This window comes from Hypanus sabinus, chromosome 2 (assembly GCF_030144855.1).
Source record: "Hypanus sabinus isolate sHypSab1 chromosome 2, sHypSab1.hap1, whole genome shotgun sequence".
NCBI classification, from domain to species: domain Eukaryota; kingdom Metazoa; phylum Chordata; class Chondrichthyes; order Myliobatiformes; family Dasyatidae; genus Hypanus; species Hypanus sabinus.
In genome coordinates, this window is record NC_082707.1 from 211,720,908 (window position 1) to 211,742,652 (window position 21,745).

General features: G+C 41.9%; 1 protein-coding gene across 8 annotated transcripts in view; it reads right to left on the minus strand.

Annotated features, from left to right (window-relative positions):
- Positions 1–21,745, minus strand: part of pomt2 (protein-O-mannosyltransferase 2) — a 344,167-nt gene that overhangs the window by 79,184 nt on the left and 243,238 nt on the right. For all 8 annotated transcript variants that reach the window (XR_009510880.1, XM_059962960.1, XM_059962973.1 and 5 more), the window contains 4 exons: positions 15,444–15,504; positions 14,703–14,781; positions 6,443–6,594; positions 4,324–4,415 (listed from right to left, as the gene is read on the minus strand). Coding sequence is in view for 7 of the 8 variants with exons in the window: in XM_059962960.1 (XP_059818943.1) it covers positions 4,324–4,415; positions 6,443–6,594; positions 14,703–14,781; positions 15,444–15,504 (384 nt within the window). In the remaining variant the exon portion in view is untranslated. The remainder of the gene's footprint in view (positions 1–4,323; positions 4,416–6,442; positions 6,595–14,702; positions 14,782–15,443; positions 15,505–21,745) is intronic.

The following is a 21,745-nucleotide window of genomic DNA, read 5'->3' on the forward strand; positions in this document are numbered from 1 at the left end:
GAACATGCACGTCTGAATAAAACACTTGTATTTACATTATTCCTTTTAAGTTCTGAGGACAGACAAAAAAGCAGTTAAGTGTTCTTGTCTTGTTATGAACTGTAATGTTTTAGAACCAAACCAGCAGCAAGATATTTCACACTGAGTCAGAGTTTAATGTTAAAACCACTATCTTTTTTAGTATGTACTTATAGTATAGTAACTCAACCAAGATAAACAAAAGTTAACAGTGTATATATGTGTGTAAATATAGCAACCAAACTATTGAGCTTGGGGGAACAAGGCTTAGAGCCTTGAGATGGTGAAGTAGGAAAGTTCAGTCATCCAAGTAATAAATGACAGGAGAGAGATATTTGTAATCCTCGTTGTAATGGAGAAAGGAGGTAAGTATAAAGTATTCCACGGATTTTCGCCGGTAAAACGAGATAACAGTCGCCATAGATCTTGTCTGTCATGTCATTCCAAATCCCCATACGAATTATCACTGAAAGTGACCTGTCACAGGAATATTGTCTTCCAGTGCTTACCACACAATGTACCCAAGCAAGGGCTACACATGTGGTTCCACAAGATATCCCCAAAATCCAGTCCTTTGGATTATCCGAAGTGAGAGTCACACATTCTGGAGCAAGCTTGCCCGGGCGGTTCGTAGTTCCAAGTCTTGCGAAGATTGCGAGAGTAGCTGTTTTCTCTCTCTCTCTTATAATAATCTCTCTTATAATTTGAATCTCCCCTCATTCTTCTACGCTCCAGGGAATAAAGTCCTAACCTATTCAACCTTTCTCTGTAACTCCATTTCTCAAGTCCCGGCAACATCCTTGTAAATCTTCTCTGCACTCTTTCAACCTTATTAATATCCTTCCTGTAATTCAGTGACCAAAACTGCACACAATACTCTAAATTTGGCCTCACCAATGCCTTATACAACCTCACTATAACATTTCAACTCTTATACTCAGTACTTTGATTTATAAAGGCCAATGTACCAAAAGCTCTCTTTACTACCCTATCTACCTCGGACACCACTTTTAGGGAATTTTGTATCTGTCTTCCCAGATCCCTCTGTTCTACTGCACTCCTCAGTGTCCTACCATTTACCTTGTATGTTCTACCTTGGTTTGTCCTTCCAAAGTGCAATACCTCACACTTGTCTGTATTAAACTCTATCTACCATATCTCAGCCCATTTTTCCAGCTGGTCCAAATCCCTCTGGAAGCTTTGAAAACCTTCCTCACTGTCCACTACACCTCCAATCTTTGTATCATCAGCAAATTTGCTGATCCAATTTATCACATTAGTTCATTGATATAGATGACAAATAACAATGGACCCAGCACCGATTCCTGTGGCACACCACTAGTCACAGGATTCCATTCAGATAAGCAATCCTCCACTACCACTCTCTGACTTCTCCCACTGAGCCAATGTCTTATCCAATTTACTACCTCACCATGTATACCTAGCGACTGAATCTTTCTAACTAACCTCCCTTGCGGAACCTTGTCAAAGGCCTTACTGAAGTCCATGTATACAACATCCACTGCCTTCCCTTCATCCGCTTTCCTTGTAACCTTCTCGAAAAACTCTAATAGATTTGTGAAACATGCCTTACCATGCATAAAGCCGTGTTGATTCTCCCTGTCTATCTAAATAGTTGTAGATCCTATCTCTTAGAACTCCTTCCAATAATTTACCTACAACCGACATCAATCTTACCGGCCTGTAATTTCCTGGATTACTTTTAGAGTCTTTTTTAAACAACGGAACAACATGAGCTATCCTCCAATCCTCTGGCACCTCACCCATAGATACCGACATTTTAAATATATCTGCCAGGGCCTCTGCAATTTCAACTCTAGTCTCCTTCAAGGTCCGAGGGAATACCCTGTCAGGTCCTGGGGATTTATCTACTCTGATTTGCCTCAAGATAGCAAGCACCTCCTCCTCTTCAATCTGTAATAGGTTCTATGACCTCACTACTTGTTTGCCCTACAAATCTGCCTCAGATGACTCTATCGATGACTACTTCTTTGATGACCATTCTGCGAGGCAGTGTCTTCTTTATAAGTGGAACTTCCCTGTTATTTAACTCACGATTGGTGCTCCTATTATAGCTGCTGATAGGGCACATACAATGGGCTAAAGCTCCCTTTTCAAATAACTGCTGCCAACCTGAGAGGAATCCCTCTTGGTAAAGCTCTGTTGATGCCACTGATAGGCCACATACAAAGGATTAATGCTCTCAAAGCTCCCTTTTTAAATAACCGCCACTGACCTGCAAGAAATCCCTCACAGAATTTCTCTTATATCCTTTAAGATTTATGAGAAGCATAGATAAGGTGGACGGTAACAGTCTTTTCTCCAAGGTAAGAGAGTCCAAAATGAAAGGCAATGATACAGGGTGAGAAGGGTAAGATTTAAAAGAAACTCCCTCGCGCATAGTGTGTGATCAGCTGCTAGAGAAGTCGTTGAGGTAGGTACAGTAGAACCATTTAAGTACTTGGATAGGTACATGGAGGGGCAGGGCTTGGAGAGATATGGGCTGAAGGCAGGAAATAGTGACAACAAGGTTGGCATGGTCTGAGCTGGTCGAAGGGCCTGTATCTGTGCTGCATTGCTCTGTGATTCTGGATTGTGATTTCCCCACCCTCAGTCTCCAAGGATTCTGGTTCCTGATAGATAACCTCCCAGTCTCCTATGTTCCAAGGAAAAAGTCCTAGCCTGTCCAACTTCTCCCTATAACTCAAGTCTCGTAGGTTCTGGCAACATCCTTGTAAATCTTTTCAGAATTCTTTTCATTTTAATAGTATCTTTCCTGTAGCAGGATGTCCAAAACTGAACACAACACTCCAACTGCAACTTCACCAGAGTCCCATACAACTTTTGTACTCAATGCCCTGACTTATGAAGGCCAGTGTGTGCCAAAGGCTTTCTTTGCCATCCTGTCTGTGAACAGGAGATCATGTCTTACAGACTTGACTGAAGTTCTGATAGTGTGACTGAGAAAGTTTGTGAAGGCAGGGCTGTATACATGTCTTATGTAGACTTCAGTCAGGCCTTTGATGAGGCTCCATATGGTAGGCTACTCTCAAAGGTTAGATCCCATGGAATGTAGGGAGATTTGGTTCATTTGATACACAGTTTGATGGTAGAAACCAGAGTGATGAAGGAACACGCACAAAATTCTGGTTGAACTCAGTAGGCCAGGCAACGTCTATGGAAAAAATGTACAGTACAGTTTTGGCACAATAAGTCGATTGTACTCTTTTCCATAGATGCTTTCTGGCCTGCTGAATTCCTCCAGCATTTTGTGTGTGTTGCTCGGATTTCCAGCATCTGCAGTTTTTTCTCTTGTTAGTGATGAAGGAAGGTCAATTTTCAGATTGTGTGTCACAGGGATTCGGTCTGAGCCAATTATTGTTTGTCATTTATATCAAAAACTTGAATAAGAATGTACAAAGTATAGTTTGTAAGTTTGCTGATACACTAAAATAGGTGATAGAGTGAATAATGAAGGAGGATATAAAAAATTATAGTGGGATCTTGATCAGCTAAGTAAGTGGGTCAAACAAGGGCAAATGGAGTTTAATTCAGATTAAGTGTGAGATGTTGCATTTTGGAAAGTCAAATCAAGGGAGGATTTTCACAGTGAACGACAGCGCACTTTGGACTGGTAGAACAAAGGGACTTTGGAGTACAAATACTAGGTGTCCTTCCACCCTCCTTAAATAGGGTGATAGTGAAGTCTCCAATTTTGAAAAACTCTCTTTTCCTGTCATCACCAGAACTGGCAATTGCTCTGGTAAGTCATTCATCAATGATGTTGACTTGTCTCTGTATTTGCACAGCCTGACTTGGTGGGCAAGTCCCATGGCCCTACATTTTCAATTTCTTGTGTGTTTTCATTCTCCAACTGTCTTCATCTCATAGCTTTGGTTCCCTTTTCTCTCATTAACTGATCTGTTATCTCATCAGCCAGATGAGTTCTGCAATTTAACCACACAGTAACTTTGGCCTCACCCTTTCACAGATATTCCCTTTGTCATATCTATGCTTCTACTACTTCTCAGCAACTTCAAGTTTACTTTTTTCTCTCTTTCCATTTCTTAAAGTACTGTATGTCTTCAGCCTGAAACATTTTCTATTTCTCCTTCCACCAATGTTGCCAGATGCAAGTGTTTCCACCATTTTCTATTTCTGATTTCCAACTTGAGCATTTCTCATATTCAAATTAATGGGCTTCCCACATTATAACGCTAAACCAAGAAATGTTAAATTTTATAGACACAAGATATTTTTTGCAGATACATTTGCAACACTTACATTTGGCATTAATATGATCTTCAATGTTCCACAATGAGTTGGGGGTTTCTTTAAGATAAGGACTACAACTGACTTCAACCTGCTCCCATCCCCTGCAGACAACAAAGATCAACAAAAGAAGCATAAATATAGGTCAAGTTTTCAACTGATTTCCCAAATCAATTCCTAACAAAACACCAAAAGTGGCCTCTGACTAGAAATTTGTATGGATGAATCACATAAATAATATGGTTTTGAGTGAAATCAGAAAGTCAGAATCTAGGTATCCTACTGTGAAGGGGAAGAGCAGGGGTGGGTAGGAGGACATAGAAAATAGAAAATAGGTGCAAGAGTAGGCCATTCAGCCCTTCAAGCCTGCACCGCCATTCAGTATGTTCATGGCTGATTATCCAACTCAGAACCCTGTACCTGCCTTCTCTCCATACCCCCGATCCCTTTAGCCACAAGGGCCATATCTAACTTCCTTTAGCCACAAGGGCCATATCTAACTTATGGGAAGTGGTAAAGCTCTCTACTGGCTGAAGTGATATCCAGTTAAGGGAAAGATTGTTGTCTTTGAAGGTTATTTACCTCAGCCTCAGGAGGAGAAATTGATAGATCCCTGATTGGTCAGGACATCAAGGGATATGGTGAAAGGGTAGGTGTATGGGTTGAATAGGATCCAGAATCAGCCATGAATGGTCTAATACTGCTCTTATGTCTTATGGTCCTCACTACAGTAATTCTTCAGTGGTTGGGCTCAACTGCCTATGCATGTTTCTTATTAACTTTATCTCTACAATGGCTGAAGTGGGAATATTTTCAAATAATTGCACAATATCCCCAATGTAAGGACTCATAAGGATATCAAAGGTTATGGGGAGAAGGCAGGAGAATGGAGTTGAGAGAGATAATAAATCTGCCAAGTTGGAATGGTGGAGCAGACTCTATGGGCTGAATGGCCTTATGGTCTAATGACAAATTACATCTGACAAAACTGAACAATTTGGAATATGAAGGAAGGTCGGTGTAGGTGACACAGTTCAAAGAATCAAGTCATGACACAGAAGGCAGTCATGCAGTCACTTAAAGCTCTTTTTACACCGTGTACAGCAATTTGATTAATCCCATTCCACTCATCTTTCTCCAAAGACTTGCAAATCATTTTCACTTCAAATGCCAATCAAACTCCCTCAAGCCCTGTTTGAGTTTTAATCCATAGTATAACTATTCCCTGTGTTTGTTTCCTGTTGCATACTTGTAATTTTTGCCCACCACTTAGTGTTTGCTGGATCTTGAACCATTTAACCTCTTTACACCTGTCATGATCTTGCTCTCCTCTAACCATTGTAGGAGACCAAGGGGTGACCTCATGGAGGTTTATATAATTAAGAGGGGCCTAGGCAAAATGGAGAGTCAGATTCTTCTTCCAGGCACAGGGAGTCTAGAACTTAAGGGTAAAGGTTTAAGGTCAGAGGGAAAAAGCAGAGATATGAGGGATAGGTTCACTCCCCACATAGTGGGTGATCATTAACTGGAACATACTGCAGGAGGTATGGTGTTAGCACTTAGAATTATCATAAGACTTTAAGACACAGGTACAGAATCAATATGTTACAAACATTTGGATAAGGCATAGAGGAATACAAGCTTAATGAAGGAAAATGGAATTAGCATAAATAAGCATCACAATCGGTTTGGATGAAATGGGCCAAAGAGGCTCAATTCTATTCTTCAGGGTTCCATGAATAACTGTCACCCTGGCAAACATGAACAAGGGCTGCCTGTGCTCTTTCTGCATTATAGACTTCTACTGTCAATACCTCTGCTAGGTAATCTGATTCAGTACATATTTTACATAAACTGCATTACCATGAAGAAGCAGGAACAACAACATTTTCCCACTGAAGAACTAATTGGAAATTGGATCCAAAGGCTTCTGTGGCTTAATCGTGATTGAACTCAAACAACCAAAATTAAAATAGGAAAATGGACGATTGCTACTTCAATCTTTTCTGAAAGGTATAGCAAGCAGCTTTTCCTCGTGAGTGTGCCTGTATCAAGCATCACCCACATATGCTTTTCCGATATCATCCAATGTGCTGAATTTCATATTTTAATCAGCCAATAATAAACTCACCACTTGGGCAATGACTTCCCAGAAGAGTATAGAATGCAGCCAGTAGCCACGTGGATTAATCGAATTTTACTCCTGAGGACTTTAATCAGATCCCCATTCAGTCCCCCAATCACCTCAATTCTCCAGAAATCGTTCGAATCCCCAGTGCCATTCTGTAAATACACAGAACAAAATTTTATCAACAGAAGCAGAGCCACATTCTTTATTCCAGTGCAACACTAAGTTAGACCGTAAAAGAATAGGAGCAAATTAGACTGCTTGGCCCATTGAGCCTGCTCTGCCATTTCATCATGGCTGATCCACATTTCCCTCTCAGTTTCAATCTCCACAAGACCAGAAGACATAGGAGCAGAATTAGGCCATTTGGCCCATCGAGTCTGCTCCACTATTCAATCATGGCTGATACTTTTTCTCCTCCTCAGCCCCTCTCCCTGGCTTTGTCATAACCTCTGATGCCATGACCAATTAAGAACCTATCAAACTCTGCCTTAAATACACCCAATGACCTGCCCTCCATAGCTGCTAGTGGTAATAAATTGCACAAAATCACTGCCCTCTGCCTAAAGAAATCTCTCCACATCTGTTCCTCATCTCCACATCTCCACAAATGGACACCCCTCTATCCTGAGGCTATGCCTTCTTGTCCAAGACTCCCCCACCACGGGAAGCAGCCTTTCCATATCTACTCTGTTTAGGCTTTTCAATATTCGAAAGGTTTCAATGAGATTCCACCCCTCCTTCATTCTTCTAAATTCCAGCAAGTACAGACCAACAGCTATCAAATGTTCCACATATGATAACCCTTTAATTCCCAGAATCATCCTTGAACCCTCTCCAACGTCAACACATCTTTTCTACGATGAGCCCAAAACTGTTCACAATACTCAGGGTGAGGCCTCACCAGTGCCTTATAAAGCCTCAGCATCACACCACTGCTCTTGAATTTTAAACCCCTTGAAATGAATGGTAACATTACATCACACCAGACTACCTGTAAGTTAACCTTTAGGGTGTTCTGCACAAGGACTCCCAAGTCTTTTGCATCTCAGATTTTTGGCTTTTCTCTCCATTTAGAAAATAGTCTGCACATTTACTTCTCCTACCAAAGTGCATTTTCCAACATTATATTTCATTTGCCATTCTCTTGACCATTCTTCTAATCTGTCTAAGTCATTCTGCAGCCTACCTGTTTCCTCAACACTACTTGCGTACACCTCCCCACCAATCTTCATATCATCTGCAAACTTGGCAACAAAGCCATCTAATCCATCATCTAAATCATTGATATACAGCATAAAAATAATAACCTGTGCATCACTCGTCACTGGCAGCCAACCAGAAAAGGATCCTTTTATTCCCACTCGCTGTCTCTTACTGATCAGCCTATGCTCTAGCCATGTTAGTAACTTTCCTGCAATACCATGCGTTCTTAACTTGGTAAGCAGCCTCATGTGTGGCACTTAGCAATCCTACCAATCAGCCCTTGACTGAATGGCAGAACAGACTCGATGGGCCAAATAGCCCACTTCTGCTCCGATATCTTATGGTCTTATGCTCTAACCATGCCAGTAACTTTCCTGTAATACCATGGGCTCTTAATTTAATAAGCAGGGTCATAGGCCTTCTGAAAATCAAAATATACAACATCCACTACATCACCTTTATCTATCCTACTTGTAATCTCCTCAAAGAATTCCAACAGGTTCGTCAGGCAAGATTTATCCTTAAGGAAACCATGCTGGCTTTGTCCTATCTTGTCCTGTGTCACCAAGTACTCCATCATCTCATCCTTAACAAATGACTCTTACATCTTCCCAACCACTGAGGTCAGGCTAACTTTTTTGAAAGCTCATTTCTAATGCCACCACAAGCTCTTTCAGAACCCTAGGATGCTGTTCATCTGGTCTGGGTGACTTGTATACCTTTAGGTCTTTTAGCTTTTTGAGCACCTTCTCTCTTGTAACAGTAACTGCACCCACTTTTCTTCCTTCACACACTACAACATCAGGCATATTGCCAGTGTCTTCCACAGTAAAGGCTGATGCAAAATTCTCATTTAGTTGATCAGCCATCTCCTTGCCCCCACTATTATTTCTTCAGCCTCATTTTCTAGCGGTCCTATATCCACTCTTATTTCTCTTTTATTTTTAAACATACTTGAAAAAACATTTACTATCCACTTTGATATTATTTGCTAACTTGCTTTCATATTTCAGCTTTTCCCTTCTAATGATTTTTTTAGTTGCTCTCTGTAAGTATTTAAAAACTTCCCAATCCTCTTTCTTCACAATAATTTTTGCTTTGTTGTACGCCCTTTCTTTTGCTTTTACAATAGCCTTGACTTCACTTGTCAGCCACAGTTGTACTATTTTACCATTTGAGTATTTCTTCATTTTTGGAATATACATGTCCTGCACCTTCCTCATTTTTTCCCCAGAAACGCAAACCATCCCTTTCAGCAGCTCCTTCCAATTAACTTTGGTCAACTCCTCTCTCAGACCACTGAAATTTCCTTTACTCCACTGAAATACTGCAACATCAGACTTTACCTTCTCCCTATAAAATTTTAAGTTGAATACAATCATATTGTGATCACTGGTTCCTAAGGATCCTTTTAACTTAAGCTCCCTAATCACCTCCGGGCCCAATCCAGTATAGCTGATCCTCTAGTAGGCTCAACGGCACACTGCTCTAAAACGCTATCATTTAGGGATTCAAAGAACTCACTCTCTTGAGATCCATTACCAATCTGATTTTCCCAATCAACCTGCATGCTAAAATCTCCCATGACCACCATAACATTGCCCTTTTGACACATCTTTTCTATTTCCCGTTGTAACCTGTGGTCCACCTGCCAGCCATTATTGGGAGGCCTGTATATAACTGACTCTAAGGGTAGTCATAGCCGAAGGATGGTAGTGGGAATGAGCTCCCACTGCTAAACAAAAGCTCTTCATGGCGTGTGTCTCAAACAGCCTCTGATAACCAAGTCCAACTTCTGGTCTTCACGTCTGGCATAGTTCTTATGCCCGGCAGAGCTGTTCTCACTGACAGGAAAAAGGGCAAATTTGGACAACTGGCACCTTAAAACCAGTTGCTCCAGCCAGAGAGGGCTCGTTAACCACGGATGGTAGCTCATCTAGGAGATGGAAAACGATTTAAAACCTCCGCTGCCTTGCTACTACACTCCACTCATGGGAAAGGCTTTGGGAGTAAACCCCGAGGAAAAATCCGGAGTCGGGGTCCCGAAGGCAGCTGACTGCTGTACCCAGCACTGGCACGGCAACTCCTGCGATGCTGCAGGCACCAAGCTGTATCGACTTTTGTCGTTCCTTTGGACCTGTCATCAGCATGGAAAGGGGGGTCCCACTGTGTGGGTAACAGACGGATTTCCATATCAACTCTGCCCTGGCTTGCGTCCTTGAGAAGCCACTCCCGGTGACTACCAGAGGCACAGTTCCCATGGTCAACCACGAATGACGGAGGCCACACATTGTATATAACTACCATCAATGTCCTTTTACCCTTGCAGTTTCTTAACTCAATCCACAAGGATTCAACATCTTCCGATCCTGTGTCACATCTTTCTACTGATTTGATGCCATTCTTTACCAGTAGCGCCACACCACCCCCTCTGCCTCCCTTCCTATCCCTCTGCTATAACATGTAACCTTGGACATTCAGCTCCCAACTACAATCATCCTTCAGCCATGATTCAGTGATGGTCACAATGTCACACCTTTTCAACTGAAGAATCTTCCTAGTTCTGGCCTCACTAGAACGTGGCACAGGTAGCAATCCTGAGATCACAATCCTGGAGGATCTGCCCTTAACATAGCACATCACTCCTTTTGCAGAATATTGTCACTCATCCAAACCATGTCATTAGTAGAATGTGGAATAATACAGCACAGGAACAAGCCCTTCAGCCCGCAATGCTCAGCAAAGCATTAAGAGACTACTAGACAGGTATATGGAGGAATTTAAGGTGGGGGGTTATATGGGAGGCAGGGTTTGAGGGTAGGCACAACAATGTGGGCCGAAGGGCCTATAATGTGCTGTACTATTCTATGTTCTATAAAGCCAAATAAATCAGTAATGAAATTGCCAGCTAAATTAATCCTTTCTTGACAGTGTTCATATCTCTCCACTTCATTCACATTCATTAACCCACCTAAAATATCTCTTAAAACTCTCAAATAAACCTGCCTCTCCACACCATAGTAACCCTAGGCACCTACCACTTTGTGTGAAAAAAAACTGCCTCTCACATCTCCTTTAAAATCACTCCCTCTCATCTTAAATGCATGCACTCTGGCATTAGACATATCTACCCGGAAAAAAAGATATCATCTGTCTACTTTATCTATGCCTCTCAAAATCTTATAAACTTCTGTCAGATCTCCTCTCAGAATCTGCACTCCAGAGAAAAGAATTCAAATTTGTCCAACCTCCCATTTTCGCAAATACCATCTAATCCAGGTGGAATCCTGGTAAATCTCTTCTGCCCCCTCCCAAAGCCTTGACATATTTCCCACAATGCACTACTCCAGATGCACCTAAGTAGTTTTATAAAGCTGCAACTTAACTTCCTGACTTTTTTTATAGATATTTTAAAGCAAAGAAACATATTTTATTAACAGATACACATAAGAAAAAAAAACAAACAAAATACTCCCTCCCACCCGCACCCCACCCCACAACCCTGGTATGGTAAAAATTTCTTCCTCGTTCACAATTGAAAAATAGCAAAAATAAAGTTCGATCAAGTAAGGTATGAGGTCCTAATGTGTATTAATTAAGTGTATATTACTACACTAAGCAGATAGTAGGAGCAAAGGAATACAGGTATCCATACTAATTCAGTAGCTGAGGAGGTATAATGATGGTAATAAGCCCAAAAAGGAGCCCCATATTTTTTCATATGTTGCTGGTTTCCTCCTCACATTATACAAGATCTTTTCAGGTTTACTACAGGATGTTAACTCATTTAACCACGCTCTGTGTGAGGGCGGAAATTCAGATTTCCAGTTTTGTAGGGTACACTTTTCCTGGCTGTAGCCACAAGCAATATGAAGTATATTTTATTGTAGTTCACATTAAGACCTTATAGATCTCCCAAAATCCAGACACTAGGATCAAATGAAATTTTGGTTTTTATAATATCTAATGTTATTCTAACAATGTATTTCCAAAAATCTTCCAGATAAGAGCATTTCCAAAGCATATGAAGTAAGTATCCGTCACAAGGTTTACATCTCTGACAATTAGGAGAGGCGTTATGGTATATTTTGTGCAGTCTATGTGCGGTGTAGTAGGTCCTGTTAAAGATATTAAACTGTACTTGTGTATGTTTAGTTGAAATTAATGCGGTTTGAGACACTTGCAGGAAATTACACCAATCAGTATAATTGTAATTGCAATCAAGATCTGATTTCTACTTATTTTTAATATCATTCTTAGCATTGATTGGCAAGTTACTGTTTAAAATAACATAAATAAATGATGTAAGACCCTTTGTAGTGTACAGGGCTTCACTAAACAAGTACTTTTCAAATGGGGATTCTATTGGAATTTGTGGATAGCCTGTATAACTGTTACGGACCCAGTGTCTAATCTGAAAATATTTAAATAAATTATGATTTGGTAGATTAAATTTACCAGGCAATTGTTGAAAATTAGCAAAGTTATCTTAGCTATATAAATCATCAACTGTTTTTATACTACTATTAACCCAATTTTTTAGAATGCTGTCTGCAATCAGGTGGGGGATATTGGGGTTATTCCACAGAAGAGTTTTCTGAAATAATGAGGTATTTATACCAATAACTGCATGAGCTTCTTGCCATACTGCAAAATAATCTACCAAGGTGCAACACTTCACACTTAGCCAAGTTAAATTCCATCTGCCATGATTCTGGGAACGAAGGGGTGAACATATAAGGAGTGTTTGGCAGCTTTGGGGCCTGTACTTTAGAAAAATGCGTGGGATCTCATTGAAACTGTTGGCCAGAAAGAATGACTATCTTCAAATCAGTGAATTCAAATGAATCAAGGACAGTGGAAACAATCTTTGTTCTTGCTGTGTGCTTGGGGGATGGAGGCTGCCATTTTATGAAGACACTCGATTCTCCATTTTGTGAGCTTGACATACTGGACTTGATTAGTGTTTTAAAGAAGATACAAAGACTTCAGGTAATTTGCTGGACTGGAGGTCATTTCCGAATAAGGAGTTGTTTGTGAGGTGTTCTTTGGTTGGCTATAACATGCAGACTTGTGAATGTCTGAGGTGATTCAAGCTCATTGCTGACTGAGAACAAAGAGCCATGAGTCAGCAACTGTCCCTTGATGGGGAGAGGACAATAGATGGATGCTGCTTCGGACCAGAGCCAATGACCAGGTGTTAAAGGCCAGACACATGACCTGCGGCCAATGACACGGGAATGCGACATCTGAATTGATAAGCAATGGATATAAAAGTGGATGCTTTGTTTGCGACGGTGTCGGTAACTTCGAAGAATAACCATTGCACACACAAGCGGGAAGAACCCTGCGTGAACACGTGGAGAGTGAGTTGGGACCACGAGGAACAAGGAGCACCTGGCCAGCGTAAATGCCTCCACCTGGGTAATACCTTTGCTATTCTTTGACTATCCAGGAGAGTCAGGGGTACTTAGCAGTTGTGCATACAAGGTATTTAATGTATGAATTCACGCATTTATTAGTTTGAACAATAAAGGTAATTGTCAGTAAATACCGATCTCTCTGTGCCTCACTCAGAATCGTTGGAAGAGGTAGAAGCAGTATCTCTCTCCTCTCCTTTCCAACAAAACCTACCAAATGTTGAAAGGACTAGATAGGGTGGCTGTACAGAGGATGTTTCCTCTGGTGGGGATATCCAAAACTAGACGGCACAACATCAAAACTGAGGGATGACCTCTTAGAACAGAAGTAAAGAAGAATTTTTTTAGCCAAAGCGTGGTGAATCTGTGAAATGCTTTCATGGGTATATTCAAGGTGGAAGTTGATGGATTCCTGATTGGTCGGGTCATCGAGAGATATGGTGAGAGGGCAGGTGTATGAGTTGAATAGGATCTGGTATCAGCCATGATAAAATGGCAGAGCACACTTGGTGGGCTGAATGGCCTAATTCTATGTCCTCACTTTATGCCATTTCCCCCACCCATAACTGCAACTGATCCCTATCCCGCTGTATTCTGTGTAGTCATCTACGTTATCCACAACACCACCAACCTTTGCATCATCTTCAACTTACTAACCCACTGATGTACATTTTCATTCAGGTCATTTACATACATGACAAACAGCAGAGGTCCCAGTACAGACCCCGGCAGAACACCAATGATCACCGATCCTTCAGTACTTCCCTCTACTCCTAAAACTCTGTAATACACCAGAGTCCTTTCCAGCCCACAGGCAGCCTTTCCTGTTTAGGCACCACAATAAGCTGCACACATTATCACTGAGCTATTCCCAGGTTCAACAAGAGAAATCACGGAAACCTAAGGGTTCCTTCTAAAGGTACTCCATGATCTGCCCAAAAAGAATCTTCACACAATCTTCATTCAACTCACAGACCTCCGTTGATACCTCTGCCCCCCCCCACCCCATCCCTATCTATTTAGTCTGGTTCTCTTTCTCTCTCTTTTTACCCCCTCACTATGATCTCCCCCCAGCCCTACCTTTCTTTCTCTTTTATTTCCCATAATTCTCCACCTTCCCCCTAGCCCATTTCCCATTAGCCTATCACTTCCCAGCTCTCTACTCCATCCCTTCCCCCACTTCTTATCCGCCCTCGACCATCCCATGTTACTTCACTCCCGATGAAGGGTTTCGGCCTGAAACGTCGTCACTACTTCCTCCCATAGGTGCTGTTTGGCCTGCTGAGTTCTGCCAGCATTTTGAGTTTTTACTCACACAATCTTTGACTGTCATTGTAGCATAGTGGTTAGCGTGATGCAGTATAGCTCAGAGCACTGGAATTCGGAGATCTATTCCGATGCAGTCTGTAAGGAGCTTTGTATGTTCCTCCCCTTGAATGTGTGTATTTTGTCTGGGTACACCAGCTTTCTCCCACAGTCCAAAGACATACCAATTAGCAGGTTAATTGATCATTTGTAGATTGTCCTACAATTAAGCTGGGGTTAAATAAAGTGGTGTGGCTCAGTAAGCCAGGAAGGGCCTGTTCTGCATTGTATGTCTAAATAAATAAAACAAAATGCCTCTAACAGATGCTTACTATTCCATAACCTGTGACCTGGAAATGCTTCTTAGTCAGAGGTGCTTCGTGCTGGTGGCTGTGCATATTCCGTGATGTCCTGGCAAAGATAAAAACAAATGTCAACCTGTAAGATGAATCACTAACATTAGAAGAAACAGAACATTGAACTTAGAAATCTACAGCACATTACAGGCCCTTCAGCCCACAAAGTTGTGCCAACCATGTAACCTACTCTAAAAGCTGTCTAGAATTTTCCTACCGCATAGCCCTCTATTTTTCTAAGCTCCATGTACCTATCTAAGAGTCTCCTGAAAGACCCTATTGCATCAACCTCCACCACTGTCACTTGCAATGCATTCCATGCACCCATCACTCTCTGTGCGAGAAACTTACTTCCTACCTACTTCCAAGCACCTTAAAACTATGCCCCCTTCATGATAACCATTTTAGTCCTGGGAAAAGGCCTCTGGCTATTCACACAGTCAGTGCCTCTCATCATCTTGTACACCTCTATCAGATCACCTCTCATCCTCTGTCGCTCCAAAGAGAAAAGGCCGAGTTCACTCAACCTATTCTCATAAGGCAACCTCTCCAATCCAGGCAACAGCCTTGTAAATCCCCTCTGTATTCTCTCTGTAGTATCCATATCCTTCTTGTAGTGAGGTGACCAGAACTGAACACAGTACTCCAAGCGGGGTCTAACTAGGGCCTTATGTAGCTGTAACATTACATGTTGAAGAACCCATCTTTAAAACTTACTCTTTGTGTTCAAGCGTGATTATATCTCCATGTCGAACATACTGGGCAGGGCCATCTGGATCTGGAAGGAATCAAATGCAACAACTAATTAAATAATGCGCATTTCTAAAGATCACTTCACATACAACAGACAAGCCCAATAGGCAGACCGCAGACTAGGTCTGGACCGCAAGAACCAAACATCTGGACCGCGCCCACCCACTGTCACTTACATGAACGCACCTGTCATAACACGTAAATAAAGTGTGCGCTGCTCTAATTAATTTTAACCTCATCCCACGCCATACACTTGACCTATGCCCCTGTAGAGCGCGACCTACTGCTGTCACTTCTCTCACTGATTGGTGAGTGAATCAATTTATTTTTGTCCATTTGCCAATCTTATTGTGGTATAATAATTTTACAACAACAATAATACTGATAATTTCATTTATAGTTACACTTCATACTTCAAATTCTACATAGCTTAATTAAAAAGAACAAATAGATTAAATAAGAGCACAGAAACAGTGGAAAAGGCAGTACTACTAAAACTCTTTGTGTGGAAGAGAAGTGGTGAAGACTACCATGTTTTTTTTGTGTGTGTGTGTGTGTGTGTGTGTGTGTGTGTGTGTGTGTGTGTGCGCGCGCGCATACTCACGCATGTGTGTGAGAGAGAGAGAGAATGAGAATGAGAATTTTAAGTCCCAGATGAGTTCTCAATGTGGCAGCTGTGATGAGTTTTATGTTCGGTAGAGGGAAACAGAGATTATTTGTTTCTTTCTCTTTCTTTACTTAGGTAGGCAGAGTTTGCATTTGTATTTGCATCTATGCTTTTCTTGGGGCTTGCATCATTGGTATCAACTTGTTTCTGGGCTTTGTAGTTTGGGTGGGATTTTTTTTATTTTTTTCCCCCATTATGGAATCCTGGAGCATACGTCAATTATTTATATTGTAGTTCATCTCTGCCATTTTCGACTTCCCTATCCTGACATGCGTCTAATTATTTTTTTTGATACAAAGTTCCATGATGATATCTAAACAGTTAAATGTTTTAACTTGGAATGTTCGCGGTTGGAATCATCTTATTAAGCATAAGAAAACATTTAAAGTTATTAACCAATTCCAGCCTGATATAATCTTTACTCAAGAGACACATATCAGATTATATGATAAAAATCTATTTTTTAAATTTTGGAGGGTCCTCAGTTTCACGCAAACTCCCAGAGTAAAACCAGAGGTGTCTCTAGTCAAATTATTTCGTATATAGCTAAATTGAAGAAACAAACAAGAATGGAATTAGATAAAATCTCTAAACAAATTAAAGAATTAGATAACATCAATGCAATCTCTCCAAATGTTGTTTCATTTAAAAGAGTAGAATTACAATCACAGTATAATTTATTACTAACATATCCTATTGAAAGATATTTGCTTAAATTGAAAAGTCAATTTTATATTTTTGGGGATAAAAATAATAAGCTCTTAGCTTCTCAATTAAAAACAGCTAGAGCTAAAAGACAAAGCTTAAAGATTTGTAAAAAATAATGGAGATATAGTAAGTAATCATGAGGACATTAATAATACTTTTCAATATTTTTACTCTGATCTTTATGGATCTCAATTTCCTGCAGATTCCTCCAAAATGAAGGCTTTTTTTACATAAGATTAAATTTTCACAAATTTCTCTTGAAGATCAACAGATGCTTTGCTCCAATTACCGAGCATGAAATTCAGAAAGCTATTTTATCAATGCAATCAGGTAAAGCTCAAGGACTTGATGGTTATTCAGTGGGATTTTACAAAAAATTTGGAAGATTACTTTCTCCGTATCTTTTGGAAATATTTCATGAATCCTTTGAGAAGGGTAATTTACCTTCTTCTTTTTATGAAGCATCTATTTCCTTCATTCTTAAAAAAGATGAAGATCCTGTTGAATGCTCATCATATAGACCTATTTTGCTATTAAATGTGGATGCAAAAATTCTCTCTAAAATAATGGCTAACCTCTTGAAATTTTTTTAACTAAAATAATTTCTATGGATCAAACTGGCTTTATTAAAGCCCGTTTTGGATGTCCTGTCCCTATATACCTCTATCCCCCACCAGAAAGGTCTCCAAGCTCTCCGTTTCATCCTGGATTCCAGACTCAGCCAGTCACCTTCTACCACCACTCTTCTTCGCCTCGCGGAATTAGTCCTCACCCTTAACAATTTCTCCTTTGGCTCCTCCCACTTCCTCCAAACTAAAGGTGTAGCCATGGGCACCCACATGGGTCCTAGCTATGCCTGCCTTTTTGTCAGCCATGTGGAGCAAACTATGTTCCAAACCTACACTGGTATCTGTCCTCCTCTTTTCTTGCGTTATATTCACGACTGCATCGGTGCTGCTTTCTGCACACAAGCTGAGCTTATCGATTTCATTAACTTCGCCTCCAACTTTCACCCCGCCTTTAAATTCACCTGGTCTATTTCCGACAACTCCCTCCCCTTTCTAGATCTTTCTGTTTCTTTCTCTGGAGACAGCCTATCCACTGACGTCTACTACAAACCTACTAACTCCCACAGCTACCTAGACTATTCCTCCTCCCACCCTGTCTCCTGCAAAAATGCTATCTCTTTCTCTCAATTCCTCCGCCTCTGCCGCATCTGCTCTCAGGATGAGGCCTTTCATTCTAGGATGAAGGAGATCATTTCCTTTTTTAAAGAAAGGGGCTTCCCTTCATCCACTATCAACTCTGCCCTCCATCGCGTCTCTCGCATTTCACGCACCTCTGCCCTCACCCCATCCCCCCACCAGCCCACCAGGGATAGAGTCCCCCTGGTCCTCACCTATCACCCTACCACCCTACAGATCCAATGTATTATCCTCCATAACTTCCGCCACCTCCTACGTGATCCAACCACCAGCCACATCTTCCCATCCCCCCCACTCTCAGCTTTCCGCAGGGATCGCTCCCTATGCAACTCCCTTCTCCATTCATCCCCCCCCATCCCTCCCCACTGACCTCCCTCCGGGCACTCGTCCCTGCAAACGGAAGAAGTGCTACACCTACCCCCACATTTCTTCCCTCACCACCATCCCAGGCCCCCGACAGTCCTTTCAGGTGAGGCACCACTTTACCTGTGAGTCAACTGGGGTGATATACTGTATTCAGTGCTCCTGATGTGGCCATTTATACATTGGGGGGACCTGCTGCAGACTGGGAGACCATTTCGCCAAACACCGGCGCTCAGTCCTCCAGCAATGGCAGGATCTCCCTGTGGCCACACACTTCAATTCCACAGACCATTCCCACTCCGACAGGTCTGTCCATGGCCTCCTCTACCGTCAAGATGAGGCCACACACAGGTCAATGGAGCAATACTTTATCTCCTGCCTAGGTAGCCTCCTTCCTGCCGGCATGAACATCCAACTCACAGACCTCCGTTGATACCCCTGCCTCCCCCTTACCCCCAACCTTATCTATTATTTCAGTCTGGTTCTCTTTCTCTCTCTTTTCTCCCCCCTAAATATATCTCCCCCCAGCCCTACCTTTCGTTCTTTCTCTTTTATTTCCCATAATTCTCCACCTTCCCCCTAGCCCGGGGGTCGGCAACCCGCGGCTCCGGAGCCACATGTGGCTCTTTTACGTCTGTGCTGCGGCTCCCTGTTGCTTTGGGAAATAATTGGTCAGTATTTAATTAAAATGTATTTTATGTTAGTTTGTTAGTTTTTGAAATGTAATTCTAAATTTGAAGATTATGGTGATCTTGTACAATCTAAATAAGACGTTGTGGCAACCCATTTCCTGACACATCCGAACCGGCTCACAATTAGCCAGCGTTCAGGCTAAGGGAGATAGCCTACGGGGGTTTGTGAGTACGTGTCTTTTGCAGCATCCGCGCCCATGGGGGGGCGGGTTGAAGGAGGCTTAAAAGCAAGGCTGTTTAGTTCGAATAAAGCTATCTTTGACTGCAGTTTACTGACTGCGTGTAGCACACCGCTACAACGTGTTTTTATCGCTGGCTGTCCAGAGGGGAGGTGCTGAAACGCTTTGTCGCGTGTCTGGAAGAAGTGAAAACTTTCCTGGGCAGCAAAGGGCTCACCTTTCCTGAGCTGGAACAGCCAGAGTGGCTGGAAAAGCTACACTTCATGGTAGACATGACAGCGCACCTGAACACGCTGAACACAGCTCTTCAGGGGTAAGGACGTACAGCCCTGCACATGTTGGAGGATGTTTTGGCATTCGAGCGCAAGTTGACAGTGCTTGCCAGAGATTTACAGAAAGGCACATCGTCTCACTTCCCCAATTTGAGAGAGTTCAAACAAGGTCACGACATGATAAATTCGGAGTGTTTACATTCTGCAATCATCGCAATGCAAACATTGTTTGGGAAACGCTTCTGTGAGTTCAGAGAGGAAAAAAACACATTATCCTTCCCGGTCACTCCCCTAAGCATCGATCCATCCCTACTGAATACGACTGCATTGTCAGGTGTGAGTCAACCTGACCAAGTATGATAAATATTTTAATTGCCTATTATTTTACGTATATTCATATGTTTTCATTGTTCAGTGAAATATCCTTTTATTTTTCAGGTTGACAGCTGGCTGACGTTATTTTTGGTTTGCTGCTGGCGGCAAATTCAAAGTTTGGCGTTTTTCATAAACACAAGAAGGACTCAAATAGACATTGAGTATTTTACTTAAAAGCAACCTTCAACCCAACGTCTTTTTTTCGGAGTTCAAAATGTTTTTGTTGCATGCAGAAATGTAATTTCGTTTTCTCTGCAGGAGTTCATCAATTTCATAAATGCAACACATTATAGTTTGTTTATACATAGCATAAAGGCAAAACAAAACGTTGTATGCAGTGTTATTTCATTTTAAATGTCAAACGGGTTTTGCGGCTCCCAGTGTTTTCTTTTCTGTGGGAAACGGGTCCAAGTGGCTCTTTCAGTGGTAAAGGTTGCTGACCCCTGCCCTAGCCCATTTCCCTCCAACCTATCACTTCCTAGCTTTCTACTTTATCCCTCCCCCCACTTCTTATCCCACCTTGACCATCCCATGTTACTTCACTCCCGATGAAGGGTTTCGGCCCGAAACGTCGTCACTACCTCCTCCCATAGATGCTGTCTGGCCTGCTGAGTTCTGCCAGCATTTTGTGTTTTTATCTATTTCCAGCATCTGCAGTTTCAACAGACAATAGACAATAGGTGCAGAAGTAGACCATTCGGCCCTTTGAGCCTGCACCACCATTTTGAGATCATGACTGATCATCTACTATCAATACCCGGTTCCTGCCTTGTCCCCATATCCCTTGATTCCCTATCCATAAGATACCTATCTAGCTCCTTCTTGAAAGCATCCAGAGAATTGGCCTCCACTGCCTTCCGAGGCAGTGCATTCCAGACCCCCACAACTCTCTGGGAGAAGTAGTTTTTCCTTAACTCTGTCCTAAATGACCCACCCCTTATTCTCAAACCATGCCCTCTGGTACTGGACTCTCCCAGCATCTGGAACATATTTCCTGCCTCTATCTTGTCCAATCCCTTAATAATCTTATATGTTGCAATCAGATCCCCCCTCAATCTCCTTAATTCCAGTGTGTACAAGCCCAGTCTCTCTAACCTCTCTGCGTAAGACAGTCCGGACATCCCAGGAATTAACCTTGTGAATCTACACTGCACTTCCTCTACAGCCAGGATGTCCTTCCTGAACCCTGGAGACCAAAACTGTACACAATACTCCAGGTGTTGTCTCACCAGGGCCCTGTACAAATGCAAGAGGATTTCCTTGCTCTTGTACTCAATTCCCTTTGTAATAAAGGCCAACATTCCATTAGCCTTCTTCACTGCCTGCTGCACTTGCTCATTCACCTTCAGTGACTGATGAACAAGGACTCCTAGATCTCTTTGTATTTCTCCCTTACCTAACTTTACACCGTTCAAATAATAATCTGCCTTCCTGTTCTTACTCCCAAAGTGGATAACCTCACACTTATTCACATTAAACATCATCTGCCAAGTATCTGCCCACTCACCCAGCCTATCCAAGTCACCCTGAATTCTCCTAACATCCTCATATGTCACAGTGCCACCCAGCTTAGTATCATCAGCAAATTTGCTGATGATATTCTCAATGCCTTCATCTAAATCGTTGATATAAATTGTAAACAGCTGTGGTCTCAATAACAAGCCCTGTGGCACCCCACTAGTCACCACCTGCCATTCCGAGAAACACCCATTCACCGTTACCCTTTCCTTTCTATCTGCCAACCAGTTTTCCATTCATGTCAATATCTTCCCCCCCAGTGCCATGAGCTCTGATTTTACCCACCA